At 44.4% G+C, this 15,136-nt stretch overlaps 1 protein-coding gene across 2 annotated transcripts in view; it reads right to left on the reverse strand.

The window, feature by feature from the left end:
• Window positions 1-15,136, reverse strand: part of wbp1la (WW domain binding protein 1-like a) — a 95,157-nt gene that overhangs the window by 16,273 nt on the left and 63,748 nt on the right. Inside the window, exon 2 of one of the 2 annotated variants that reach the window (XM_038821532.1) lies at window positions 11,600-11,639. The exons of the other annotated variant lie outside the window; for it this stretch is intronic. Within the exon in view, the coding sequence (XP_038677460.1) occupies window positions 11,600-11,626 (27 nt within the window). The 5' untranslated portion in view covers window positions 11,627-11,639. The remainder of the gene's footprint in view (window positions 1-11,599; window positions 11,640-15,136) is intronic. 2 annotated transcript variants of the gene reach the window in all.

The following is a 15,136-nucleotide window of genomic DNA, read 5'->3' on the forward strand; positions in this document are numbered from 1 at the left end:
AGTGCTGCAGGGCGAGGTTGCAGAAATTAGGGGGCGGAGAGGCCATTGGGGAAGTTTAAAAACAAGGATGAAAACTCCAAAACTGAGGCATCTTCTCACCTCAGTCCAAAATGGCTGGCCCCTTTCCCCAGTTCGAAACTCTCCATCCAGGGGAAACAGCCTGGCAGTATCGACCCTGTCAAGCTGTCTCTGAATCTGTTTCAATGAGATACCTTTACTTTAACCCATCTGCTGCGGAAATCTTCATCGACACCTTTGTCACCTCGAAAATCATGCATTCCAATATTCAACTGATCAGCATTCCGATCCCAAACTCCATCAATTTTAGCTCTTCCGAAATGTCACTCGCCTATTTCCTCATCTTCACTCTACAGGCATTGGTTCCTGGTCGTACGATGCCTCCCAATTTATAATTCTCATTCTCCTGTTTAAATCCCTTCATGGCCTTACCCCTCTCCACCTCTAGCCTCATTCAACCATACAACTGTCTTTAGAATTCTGTGCCCACCCATTTTTGACCACTCCCCTCCTTTTCATTCCAACATTACATAACAGTGTCTTCAGCTGGCTTGGTCCAGCGCTTTGGGATTCCCTCCTTACACCTCTCCACTTCACTCTTCTCCTCAAAACCCACCTCTTTGTCCAAGCATTTTAAAAACCCCTGCTAATACCCCCTCTTTGGCATGGCACCTAATTATTTCAAATTATATCTCTGAAGTACTTTAGGATGCTTTTCTACATGTAAACGTGTGTTGTTGTGATTATAATTAGTCAGAGTTGCACACAATGTTCTGGAACATTTCCGAACACTTATGCTCAGCAACAATACAACCTCCCCATTGTGCTTCACCTTTGCACTAATCTGATGTGGTACTAGGGTCTAAAACATTGACGGCCAAGCACCAATAGATTGGCCATCTTCATCAGAAATTCAGACGTGCTCGTTAGGCTCGCCATATACAAGCCATCTGTAATTTATAGATCTATATATTGCTAAAATGTAGAGGTTGAGGGTTACCATGACCTTTCAGCCTTTGCCCCCTATCTAAAATATTTTGCATCCAAGAATGAAGCAGTTATTACTAAGACGTGCGTGCAACACTCAATCTTGAAAAATAAACTTTTGCGCCTTAGATTTGATTGCAAGTCCATCAAAGCACATCAGATGCTAGAAAGCTGTACAATTGTATGGAAGCTACACCACGTGTGCACAACTCGATAGCGTCAGTACCTGTGTAGCGAGCATTGTTCTCTAAGCAAGGGACTATACAAAACAGACTGCCAGGACATAAAAGTAATCAGATCTCAAAAACATGTTGGTTCAGGAGAGATACCTTGTCTCATGTTTAAAAACAAACATGCAGTCAGTAGTGCCCAGGACTGAACCTGGAAGACAATCCACTCAAAGATCACAAGAAACATCCGGAGCCATTAAATTTTCACCCAGTTATCACACAAGAAAATCAGCTCATATCACTAAACGTGCAAACAGAGTGTAATGATCTGTGGTCTATTCATTTCAATGCTGTACTTTCTCGAAAAGAAGTCTTGCTTTTGTATGGCACTTTTCATAATCATTGGCTGTCTGAATGTGCTTTACAGCCAATGAAGTACTTTTTGAAATATAATCACTGGTTTTAAAAATTAATTTATGGGATGTGGGTGTTGCTGGTTAGGCCACGTTTATTGTCCATCCCGAGTTGCCTAGTGGCGTGGCTTGAAGGGGAACCTCCAGAAGGTGGGGTTCCCAAGTATCTGCTACTCTTGCCCTTCTAGATGGCAGTGGTCGTGGGTTTGGAATGTGCTGCATAAGGAATCTTTGAGAGTTCCTGCAGTGCAACTTGTATATGCCACTGTTCGTCGGTGGTAGACGGATTGGATGTTTGTGGAAGGGGTAGTAATCAAGAGAGCGTCTTTGTCCTGGATGATGTCGAGCTTTCTGAGTGTTGTTGGAGCTGCACTCACCCCGGCAAATGGAGAGCATTCCATTACACTCCTGGCTTGTGTCTTTTAGATGGTGGACAGGCTTTTGTGTGTGTGTGTGTGTGTGTGTGTGTGTGTGTGTGTGTTTTGTTTTGTTGGGGGGGGGGGGGGGGGGGGGGGGGGGGGTCAGGAGGCGACTTACTCGCCATAGGATTCCTAGTCTTTAACCTGTTCTGATGATCACAGTATTCATGTGGCTAGTCCAGTTCAGTTTCTGATCAATGGTAACCCCACGATGTTGAGCGCAATGCAGGAAACATGGCAGCCAATGCACACCGCACGCTCCCATAAACAACAATGCGAAAATGACCAGATAATAGAGGATAAAACCCCAATCTTCCTTGAAGCAGTGCCATGTGTGCTTTCCCCTCTTCCACCCCAGAAAGCAGCTGGAAGTACAGTTTAGTGCCTCACCTGAAAAACAGTGCCTGCAACAGGGCAGCTCTCCCTCTGCAGGCATTGCAATGTCAGCTTTGATTTTTGTGCTCAAGTCCTGGAGTCGAATTTGAACCCAGAACATTGTGACTCAAAAGTCAGAGTGCTACCAAATGAGCATTGCTGATATCCTATGAAGCTACAACAACCTATATTTATATAGTACCTTAGAAACAGTAAAATGTCCCAAGGCACTTCGCAGGCGTGTAAATCAAACAGAATCTGATACCAAACTACATAGGGAAATATTCGGCCAGATGATCAAAAACAGAGGTAGGTTTTAAGGAAAATCTTAAAAGGCCAAGAGAAGTGCAAAAAGGTAGAAAGTTCGAGGAGGAAACTGCACAGCATAGGGGCTGGACAACTAAAGGAAGAGTGTGCTAACGATGGAGCTTCACGAGGCCAGAACTGGAGGGGCAGAGAGATCTACAATGTTCCTAGCACAGGAGGAAGTTAGAGCTGGGGAATAGCATGGTCATGGAGATATTTGAAAAGAAGGATGAACATAATAAGGAGGTGTTGATGGACCTGGTGCCAAGGTAGGTCAGCGAGCACAGAGGTAATGACTTTGAAATCTACAAGTTCACAATGAAACTTCAGGCATACCACTGCTGGAGCACATTACAAATCAAATGATCTTACTGAAAACAAACACGAAACTAAAGCAGTAAGATTGATACTCAAGCACAGCCTTGGAGAACAGGTTCTCCTAATACTATGAACTGCTTTGCTCCACCTCCTGCATATTGTAGTTTTGGAAAGGTCCGTTTCTATAGCAAAGTGATCAAGACAAAAGCTCCACAAAACAAATCTTTTAATATAGTGACTGGCGTTTCAAAGCTTTAACCCACTCACTTGTTAACTGGGTTCGTGTTAAGACCCATACAGAACCAGACCTAGTGGTGTTAACCCAAGTTGCTTTTAAGTGATGGATCTGCAGACCTTTTGAACAAACAAAAAATTCGAACTTCAGGATTTGTTATGCAATAATCTGGAAAATAACGGCAGTAAAAACCTGACAAACAGCTGGAGAATAAACCAGACTGCCAAAAGAACCCAACCAAGTAGAAAGGTCCAGTAATTGAATCACTTCAAGTTACAGAACAGAAATACATCACAATTGCGTCAGGGAGAAGGAGGAATAAAACCCAAACAAAATTTGGTAAACATCCGTAAGATAGTACAGTTCTGATTCTGGTGAATTACTTTACTACAATACCAATTTTATATATTTCAGGATTTAGTGTTTCGAAAATAGGGCGACGTATTTTGTTTTTATGTAAAGTTAGTGTGATGGTCATAATTTCTCTACAGTAAAGCAGATAATCAAACCTTTCGATAGTAAGGACTCCCTATATAATAACTCATTATATTTTTTAAATATTTCCGAGTTCTACAGGGTCTTAGCTCCCGAAATAATATGCTGGTTAAGCCAACTTCCTCATCCATCACCATGCTTAAACTCAACTCCATGTCTCCTCCTTACCTTCGCCATGACATGAAGTAGAATCATGGGATAGACTGAATAAAAAATTCCTGCACTCCACTGCATTTATTCTGTGCACCTCGCCGGTTTATGCCTCCAGGTGATGAACCACAGTTCTCTTCCCCGCGTCCATGGTTAATGTCCAACAAGTTACATTTTCCAAGTTTTCACCCACTGGATCCCCCAAGATTGTTCCAAAAAGTTTCTGTGCAACTGACATCCATCTGGCAGCACCCAGTAATCTATTTTACAAAAGCACCGTCACGAGGGAATCTGCAAAGTCACCTCTACAACAAGCTCACTCCCAGCTAAAAGAATGGGCAATTGTGCCAAACATTGCTTTATCGAAAAATATTTAGTTTAACATGTCAGGCTTAGTTTTCCATTAATCCAGAGTAAACAGATGTGTTAAAAATAAGTAAATGTTACTGCAAACATCATGTTATCTATTTATTGTAATCCAGGATTTATCAATTAATTTGTAACATTGGTAGGCACAAATAACAGTAGAACAAATGTTGTCTTCTAATAATCATAATCATTGTCACAAATAGGCTTACATTAACACTGCAATTAAGTTGCTGTGAAAAGCCCCTAGTCACCACATTCCGGCACTTGTTCGGGTACACAGAGGGAGAATTCAGAATGTCCAATTCACCTAATATCACTTCTTTCAGGACTTGTGGGAAGAAACCGGAGCACCCGGAGGAAACCCACGCAGACACGGGGAGAACGTGCAGACACCGCACAGATAGTGACCCAAGCTGGGACCGAATCTGGGATTCTGGCGCTGTGAAGCAACAGTGCTAACCACTGTGCTACTTAAGAGTTCAGTTACAATCTTGGAGCTTTCACCCCGCCCCTCAGTCAATTTATCATAAATCTTTCAATGCTCAGTATCTTGTGACCCCCTCGCACGGTAGCATAGTGGTTAGCGCAGTTGCTTCACAGCTCCAGGGTCCCAGGTTCGATTCCCGGCTGGATCACTGTCTGTGCGGAGTCTGCGCATTCTCCGTGTCTGCGTGGGTTTCCTCCAAGTGTCTCGGTTTCCTCCCACAGGCCAAAGATGTGCGGGTTAAGTGCTAAATTGCCCTTAGTGTCCAAAAAGGTTAAGTAAGGGTACTGGGTTACAGGGATAGGGTATATACCTGGGCTTCAGTAGGGTGCTCTTTGTAAGGGCCGGTGCAGACTCAATGGGCCAAATGACCTCCTTCTGCACTGTAAATTCTATGATCTACCCTCAACAATGCTTCCTCATCAAAGCAACACAGCTGGAAGGGTTGAATGGCCTACTCCTGTGGAGCATAAACACCAACTTGGGATAGGTTGGGCAGAATGATCTGTTCCTATGCTGCAGACTTGTAAAATAAAAATGTAAAATGTCACCACGGTCCCAGCGGGCCATACTCTGCTCTGCCCTTTGAGAGCTGACTGGTGGTGATTTAATCTCAAGTCAAGGGCAAAGTTGACAAGGCAGAGCTTTAATAACCTCAGCCAGTCCGGGAATTGAACCCATGCAGTTGGTGTTGCTCCGCATCATGACCCAGTCGTCCAGCCAACTGAGCTAAACCAACTCCCAAGACTCCATGTTATACAAAAGCAAACAACGCAGGGAAGTGGTTTGAAACACTTGTTGAAAACTTGCGTAGCTCAGTCTCGACTGGACAGCTGGTCTGTGATACAGAGCGAGGTCAACAGCGTGGGTTCAATTCCCCGTACCGGCTGAGGTTATTCATGAAGGCCCCGCCTTCTCAACCTTGCCCCTCAGGTCAACTCACCCCCCTCAAAGGGGAAAGCAGCCTATGGTCATCTGTACTTTTAAAAACCGCTTGCACCAGGACAATCAACATTTATTAACAGGGAGCCTAGATATAGGATCAAGGCTTATCGTGCAGGAGTACACCGAGGCCGAGAGGATGAGGAAAAGGTTTGAGATAAAAGAAACGTAATCAGTAATTGTTAACTGACATAAAGGTTAATTTCAAAAATCTCCAATTTGTATTTATAGAGGGGATAACAAGGGGTGGGAAGAGTTTCAAAGTTTGGAGATCCTAGAACATGACTGGAAGAATGAAAATAGAGTGAACTGTGATTTTTAACACAGCAAACATAGAACATACAGTGCAGAAGGAGGCCATTCAGCCCATCAAGTCTGCACCGACCCACTTAAGCCCTCACTTCCACCCTATCCCCGCAACCTAATAACTACATTTACATCACTAAGGTCAATTTATCATGGCCAATCCACCTAACCTGCACATCTTTGGACTGTGGGAGGAAACCGGAGCACCCGGAGCTCTGGAAACCCAGGCAGACACGGGAAGAACATGCAGACTCTGCACAGGCAGTGAACCAAGCCAGGAATCGGACCTGGGACCCTGGTGTCGTGAAGCAACAGTGCTAACCACTGTGCTACTGTGCCGCCCACCGGCAGTTTGCACATTCTCCCACGTGTCTGCGTGGGTCTCACCTCCACAACCCAAGAAGATGTGCAGTGTAGGCGAATTGGCCGCGCTAAATTGCCCCGTAATTGGAAAAAAAGTATTGGATACTCTTAAATATATTTTTAAAATAGTCAAAAAGGTACATTTGAATAAAAATAACCCAAGGAGCGATTACTGCATTTCATAGCCAATAGCTAACCCCATATGGTGAGATGAATACTTGAATCCAGGGACTTTGAACAAGATTTGAACAAAATGGAAATTCTGGGCACCAGACTCAGCAAGTCCAGATGTTGGTACTTAACGCGTATAAAATTACAGCAAATATATATGCCACAATTAGTGAGAAGAACCTTTTTACACTGTTCTTATCGAACATTTATTTTGGGTTATCTCGGAATCTGCAGGGTTGTGACCAGAAACATGAATCAGACTACACACTGACACTGCTGTGGCTGAGGCTTATGGCAGAATTCGCAGCAAAGTCTACTGAACAGCCGTGTCCATTTAGAACAACAAAGAACAAAGAAAATTACAGCACAGGAACAGGCCCTTTGGCCCTCCCAGCCTGCGCCGATCAAAGCAGCAGACTGCATAGAAAACAGTCTACAGAGTCTATTCACAGAGTCTCCGTGAACTACAGCAGAGCAGACCTCGTGACTAAAACTGCTGCAACATTACCTCATAAAAGCAGGGTGTTGTCTAAAGCAAACTGCAGCTGTCAACTCTGTCCGTTACAAAAATACTAGCCTTTCGGCTGCATCACCTGAGCTGCTGTTGAAACATTCAATCATGACTTTGTCACCTTCAGATTTGACTTTTCTAATGTTCATTTTACTGCACTCTATACCCCGTAAATTACAATGACTGCGCTTTTACCCACACAAAACCACACTCACTCCCATTGCCAACCACCCTGTCCCTCACGTAAACCTCAAGATCACGGTTCCTGTCTAAAAATCCCCAAATAGCCTCACTCCAGCCGACAACTCCAGACTTCTTCAGATCCACAATCTTGCTGATACACTTCGCTCTTCCAGCTCTGTGCAATTGTACGTTTCCACGCTCTGCCATCACTTAACCATCAATGGCGATCCTCAAGCCACATTGCCTCCTAAACCCCTTTCCTGAGTTGCAGTTCTCATGAATCCCCATGGAAACTACAATAATCACACTCTTTTGACCAAGGGACTCCACACTAAAATTAATTTAACAAGTTGATCGAATAGGCACCAACTTCAAGCCAAGGAAAGCAGAAAGCACAATAAAGCAACGGCGCAAAATCAGGAGTAGATAACCATACCCAGGCAGAAGATTTCACATATCCATGTCACTATCCTAGATAGATGCATAAATTTAGGATCCATATCCAAAACAAAAATAGGGGGAGGGCTTAGAAGATATATTTGCACATTTACACATACACGTGCAATTTTTCCCGCAAGATGCAACCAAAAGCAAGTTAATAATCTAATTTTCAATTAAATTGTGAAACATTTCAGGAATATTAAAGAGCACAGAGAAGAATCTGCGAAATGGAATTTGTGGAACTCACAATGAGCAACTTTCCCAGGGAGTCCAATAGCCTCCTGCACTGAGATTTCTAACATTCTATGATCAGCAGTAGAGTCCTTTGATCCTACATCTACTGGGCCAAAGACAGATCAGCACACAAGGGGAAATTAGTGATGGGCAATAATTGCTGACCTTACCAGCAACACCTACACCTCATGCAAGAAAAAAAACCCTCTCCTAAGAGACTATGTTAGTCATCTCATATTATGGAGAGACAATGGCATAGTAGCAATGTCACTGGACAATGTCCAGAGGCCCAGACTGATGCTCTGGGGGGCATGTGTTCAAAACTGGGGAAATTAAAATGTAGAACTAAAAGCTAGTCTCAGCAACAGTGATCATAAAATTATCAATTGTTTCAAAAACCCATCTGGTTCACCGATGTCCTTTAGGGAAGGAAATCTGCCATCCTTATCTGGCCTGGCTTACATGTGGCTCCAAATTACGAAACGTGGTTGACTCCGAATGTCCCTTCGGAAATGATCGAGCAAATCATTCAGTTCAAGGGGCAATTAGGGATGGGCAATAAATGCTGGCCAGCCAGCGACGCTCGCATCCCCTGAAAGAATAATAAAAATAATCAACTCCCACGTGGCTAACTAGCGATTGACACGTAGACAGAAAGGCCATTGACTTGCCCACTCAGAAGCTGCATCTTCAGGGACTGTGAAACTGGTCACCTGATGCTTAGGAATAATCAAATGCCATTAGATAAAACTGAGCTGAAGAATTTAATAGTGCGCACATGAACTCAGTATTCAAATCATTTTTGAAGTGTACCATTAGATTGTGCCAGGTTGCCTTGGAGAAGACAGACTACGATGATCCCAGGGATGAGAGACTGCTGAAGCTGGGACTGTTCTCCGTATGGCAGCGAGAAAATGTGACACGTGCTCAAAACAATGAAGAGTTTTGAAAGCATAAATAAGGAGAAATTGCCACCGATTGGCAGAAGACTTGGTAACCAGAGGAAATAGGCTTAAGATAACTGGGCAGAGAACTGGCGGGGAGGTGATTGTTTTTACAGCAAATTTTGCAATGCCTGAAAACGTGGTGGAAGCCGATTCAATCCTAATATAATAATAATAATAATAATAATAATAGCTTGTCATAAGTAGGCTTCAAAAGGGCAGCACGGTGGCCTAGTGGTTAGCACAACCGCCTCACGGCGCTGAGGTCCCAGGTTCGATCCCGGCTCTGGGTCACTGTCCGTGTGGAGTTTGCACATTCTCCCAGTGTCTGCGTGGGTTTCGCCCCCACAACCCAAAAATGTGCAGAGTAGGTGGATTGGCCACTCTAAATTGCCCCTTAATAGAAAAAATAATTGGGTAATCTAAATTTATAAAAAAAAAAATAAGTAGGCTTCAATGAAGTTACTGTAAAAAGCCCCTAGTCGCCACATTCCGGCGCCTGTTTGGAGAGGCCGGTACGGGAATTGAACCCGCGCTGCCGGCATTGTTCTGTATTACAAGCCAGCTGTTTAGCACACTGTGCTAAACCAGCCCCAAAAGCAAACGGGATAAATACTTGAATGCGGAGGGGCTTTTCACAGTAACTTAATTGCAGTGTTAATGTATGCCTATTCGTGACAATCAAGTCTATTATTGGAGTTATTGGGAAAAAGCAAAGGCCTGGGGCTAATTGGATAGATATTGTAGAAGGCGAGCATGGGCAGAATGGGAAGACAGGCCTCTTTCTGTGCTTTTAAGATTCTAGGAGTGCTTCTACATAATTTTTAGAATTTAATAGGGTAAAAAAGTATTTTCCTTTATGGACATAGGCAACGCAACAGGTCGGCCGAAGATCACTGTGGCTTTTCACTGTTTTACTTACGATAAGCATGAAGCAGTCATACAATGTCACAACTGGTACATTTATTATGTTATCAATATGCTAGCTTTCAATTGATACAATGCATCAAAATAGCAGAGGCAAAAAGATTTTTCACCTTCAAATTGCTTTTTTAGACTAGGTTCAAATAATACGTCAAGTACCTTTTCACACCACCGGTTAACGTGTATAGGCATGCAGCATGTGCAGATACTGTTTCTAAGGCTTGCTCAGTATGGGGAATTAAAAAACCACAAGAACAAGGAGTCAGTCACAACAGAGGAGCTACTCAAACAGGCTAATGTTACAGAAGGACATACGGACCACCCGAGCACTGGGAGGTGGCAAATGGAGATTCCCATCAGCAGTGCTAGAGAACAGGAGAGAGGTTACGAACTGTACGGGATTAAGGAGGTCTCGGAGGGGGCTGGGGGAAGGGAAGCCAGCATCATGATTTTACAATCCTCAGATAGTAGGAACTTCAGCCATTCAGAAAAACACTGTCTTACAACCACAAAAGCCCATTAAGCCTGTCCCTTATTCAAAGATCAATCCTGTCACCTGAACCCATTCATAGAATCTGTGTGAAAGCCCCGCACTGTAACCTATTCCAAAACTTGATTACCCATTGGATGGAAGCTCCCCGTTTCCCCCCGCAACCTTGCTTTGTAGCCCTAACTTCCAAATTTTCAATTTGTCTCCCGGGATTTAACCCTTTCAGGAGCTTTCCTGATACTCTAGTCAACCTTTAATGAATCACAGGATGACGTAGAACAGAAGAGCCTTTGCTGGCTCTTTGAAAGAGTTATTTCAATTAGTAAGACTCCCAAGCACTATTCTTAGTAGCACAGCGGTTAGCACTGTTGCTTCACAGCGCCAGCGACCCGGGTTCGATTCCCAAATTGGGTTTCCTCCGGGTGCTCCGGTTTCCTCCCACAAGTCCCAAAAGACGTGCTTGTTAGGTGAATTGGACATTCTGAATTCTCCCTCTGTGTGAACAGGTGCCGGGCTGTGGCAACTAGGGGATTTTCACAGTAACTTCATTGCAGTGTTACTGTAAGTCTACTTTTAGTAAAGCTTATTATTACTCATTGCAATTTTTTTCCCTTCAAATATTTATTCAACTCCCTTCTGAAATCATCATTGACCCTGCTTCCACCGCCCTGTGCTCGGTCAATAAGCCAAATAGAGTTTTATTGGTTACTTATTGTTGGTGGAACCTTGCTCTAATCTAAATTGGTTATTGTATTTGGCCATGTTACAAAACTCATTCCTTTGGTGTGAAGTGCTTTGGGCCTTCCTGAGGTTCTATAAACACAAGTCCATTCTCTTTCAAGGTGCACAATGGACAGAATGGAATCCCGTGAAGGTGAAGGGTACAAAGCAAGCAGGAAACATAACAAGAGTCCGCAACCTGGGGAGACGGTGATTACAGAAGTCAGGCAGAAAGGAAGGAGTGAAAATGCTAATGCCAATAGCACCAAAAAAAACCCAGCTCTCAGGAGGAACCAAAAAACACAAATGGAACAAAAACAAGTCAGTGCGGAATGCTGCAATCTTTCCCCATGTATTCAAACAAACTATGCTCACACCACCCGTACATCATCAAACTGGGCACCATACAAACTTTAACACGGTCGGTCTTTTCTTTATTAATTTTTAATCAGCAATGCAGTGTTACAGGGCAGCGATTTTAAGGCCTAACAGCATGCATGACAAGCATATTGCAAAATGATAAAACTGCATGCAGATCAGGCACCAGGAACGGCTCGAGTCGGACAGGCAAGCTGGGGGGAGTTGTGGTTAAGCAAATTTCAGGTGAAAAGCAAAACGACGACAGTATTACCTGCTTGAAACTCAGAAGAAAAGGCATATTGAACTCAAACCTGGATGAAGAATGAGAAAACTGAACTTCAGTCATCTTTATACAGCAACCACTTCCCAGGAACTGCACTCCAGGCCTCAACATGTGTTATTTCATTGCTTGTAAAAGTGCCAGAAAAATGTCAGTAAACAGACTCACAGACAAGGATCGTGGAGGACACTGTTAGGCCTTGGCAACAGCCAAGAATACATGACATCACTGCACCACGGTCTTAACCACAAGTCAGCTGTTTTACTATCAAGAGTACGGAAACATGGCTGGAATTTGTTCTGCTGACACCACTGTATAGTTAATCGGCAATACCCAAGAGGATAAACAAGCAAATGTTTTTAATGGTTGTGGCTATTTATGACTAACTGTTAAAATATCACACTCCTCTAAATGTTACAGCCCATAAGCAGGCCTGAACATTTCCACCAGTCAACCCTCAACTATCGCCTCTGGTTTTCCTCCCTCACTGGGTTTGTGAAGGCAAAGCCATCCCACACGGCAACAGGACGTTGGAAGTACCGAGATCGCGCCAACGTCGAACCCACCAGTTAAAATGCTGCAGAAAGCTTCAGCTGATAGGTGGCTGATGTTTTTCCACGTCAAACTTCACAAACCATGGATGTCTTCTCGCTAGCAGCACTGCGGGAGCACCTTCACCACACAGGTTGTAGCGGTTCAAGGAGAGGGTTCACCACCACTGCCACCATCTCTAGTGCAATAAGGGGTTGGCAATGAATGCCAGTCTTGTCATGATACACATGAATAAAGAAATCACTGCATGCGTTCTATTCCTTATTAAAATGATTTAAAAGATCATTCGTGCAAAATTGTATATCAACAACAACAACTGACTCTTAGATACATTCTTCAGCACAATAAAACATCCCAAGGCGCTTCACTGGGGTCAAATAAATTGGACACCGAGCCCATAAGTGGACATTCGGACCAAAAGCTTCAACAAGGTAGGTTTGAAGGAGAGTCCTGAGGGAAGGAGAATGGGGTGGAGGGGGTCAGGGAGGAAATTCCACAGCTTGGTTAGGACTTTGGCAGCTGAAGGCAGAGCCAATGCTGAAACAAATAAAAACGGAGCATGCGGAGGGAGCCAGAATTGGATGAGCATAATGACCTAGGTGGGTCTGCAGGAGATTGCAAAAATAGGGAGGGGCAGGCCATGGTGGGATTTGGAAACAAGTGTTTCTGGGTCAAGGGTAATGGGTGAGACGGACTTGGTGAGCGTTTGGATCCAGGCGATGGAGTTCTGGGTGAGCTCAGTTCTACGGTGAATGGTAGCTAGGACAAATCAGAAAGTAAAAAGGTTTCCCCGGCGGTTTAGTCACAAGTTTGCAGTCTAGCGTGCTGAGCTGAAATGTTGAAGGTGACCACCCAGTGCTCCTGGTATTAACTGGTAACAAAAAAAGGGGCTAGAAATTGCTTATGGCTACTGGAGCTAGAGGCAACCCTGCCCTTGTATGTCAGGTGAGGAGGGGATCATACTCAGTATCTCACTGCGATCATACGGTCCTCTGACCACGAGGCAGAAGAATGTAAAAGATTACAACCGTCTGGAATGAATCTTCCAAACTTCAACCTTGAATCAGTGCCTTAAGGACCAGAAGAGGAGAGGAGATGTAACTGGCAGAAAGAGGGCGAGGAGCCAAAGCGAACCAAGGTGGATGCTAAAGTCCATTATTACGATCCAGGACCAGACGGCAACAGTTGTGAGGAAACCCCAATATTTTATTTAATTTGCAAGACATTGAGGGAAGGCTACTTAAGCTCCAGGGGCGATTCCACGCAGAAATAGGGATAGGGCATACTAAAACTTCCTAACACAATATTAAACTCACTTTAACACCATACAAGAGAATAGCTTATAATTACCAGTTAAACATTGCTTAACAATAAAATTAAACACCAACTCCCAATTGCTATCATTTATCTTCACTCAAGCAAAAACCATCTCGGGTCAAAACCCATTTATAAATAATTAGCAGACCCAGGTTTACTTGTTTCAGAGATGTCTTGGATAAACTGCTTAAGAAAGAGAGAGCGTGCGCAAGAGAGATATCCTTCAGGAACCAGCTTGCAGATTCTTGCCTGTGCCAAACTACTGTTTAACTTCCCAGCATTTGGCAAAAAACCTCCTGTGCTGCTTACAGCAAAATCTTTTAACTAAACTGTTTTTGAAAACGACAGTGTTCCCAAGGTTCCTATTCGTTTTTCAGAACCTCCTGATTTTTATTCCAAAGGCCTTTTCTTTTAGGAAAGTTACCACCCTGATTTTGGGGGATTTGTTTGTACGGGGAAGTCCTCCCCCGGTTAAACAAGGTGCTGCTGGACGTGGGGTACACATGCTGGCCCCGCCAAATTTAATGAACTACTACTGCGCAGAAAATTCAGCCATGGTCAGGAAGTGGATAGTGGGGAGGGGGTGGGGGGGGGGGGGGATTTCCCCGCCCAAACAAATCCCCAAATTCAGGGTGTTAACTTTCCTAAAAAAAGGCCTTTGAGAAGCTCCTCTTCTCCCTCCCCTCATTAAATTGTTTACCAGCAGGGGCCCCAGATCTCCCAGAAACGTCTTATAAAATTCCACCGGGAGCCCATCCGGACTCGGGGCGTTCCCTGCCTGCATCATGCCGAAAGGGGGTGGATGAGGAGTGGGTGAGAGGCGGATATGAAGGGGCCTAATAAAGGGGTGGCTCTGGGTGGGCCCCTGAAAGGGGGAAGGCCTGAAAAGGTGGGGCCCCGCAGTGACCCCATAGCGGGGTGTCCTCACTTATAATAATAATTTTTATTATTGTCACAAGTAGATTTACATTAACACTGCAATGCAGTTGCTGTGAAAAGCCCCTGGTCACCACATTCCAGCGCCTGTTCAGGTACACAGAGGGAGAATTCAGAATGTCCAATTCACCTAAAAGCACATCTTTTGGGACTTGTGGAAGGAAACTGGAGCACCCGTAAGAAAACCCACGAAGGCACGGGGAGAAGGTGTTGACTCCGCAGAGACAGTGTCCAAGCCAGGAATCGAACCTGGGACCCTGGCGCTGCGAAGCAGCAGTGCTAACCACTGTGCTACCGTGCCACGGTACGGTAGAGGGGGGAATTGTTGGGTAATGCCCATATACACAGGGGTGACATTATGGGTGGGGGGGGGGGTGGCGAACCCTCAAGCTTGCAGAGATCAGGGCATACTTTCAAGATGGCGGCCTGATCTCTAAGGAGCCGGTCCCACAGATCCCCATTGCTGAAAACATTTCTAAGTGTGGGCTTGAGTGGAGAAAAATTCCTCAAGACCCCAAAAAATGACTAGGTGTGGTTGAATAGTTTGATGGATCTCATCCAAAAATCCAGCGAGAAACACCAAGCCTACTGCCCCAAAACGACACTTTAGAAATGTTTTGGTTGAATCACGCCCCTTGTCTCCAATAATCTACTCCCCGAGGAACCTTCTTCTATAAACAAAATTCCATTAGCCCTATTCAGGTAAACAATATCCACGGCTGG

This window comes from Scyliorhinus canicula, chromosome 16 (assembly GCF_902713615.1).
Source record: "Scyliorhinus canicula chromosome 16, sScyCan1.1, whole genome shotgun sequence".
Lineage (NCBI taxonomy): Eukaryota > Metazoa > Chordata > Chondrichthyes > Carcharhiniformes > Scyliorhinidae > Scyliorhinus > Scyliorhinus canicula.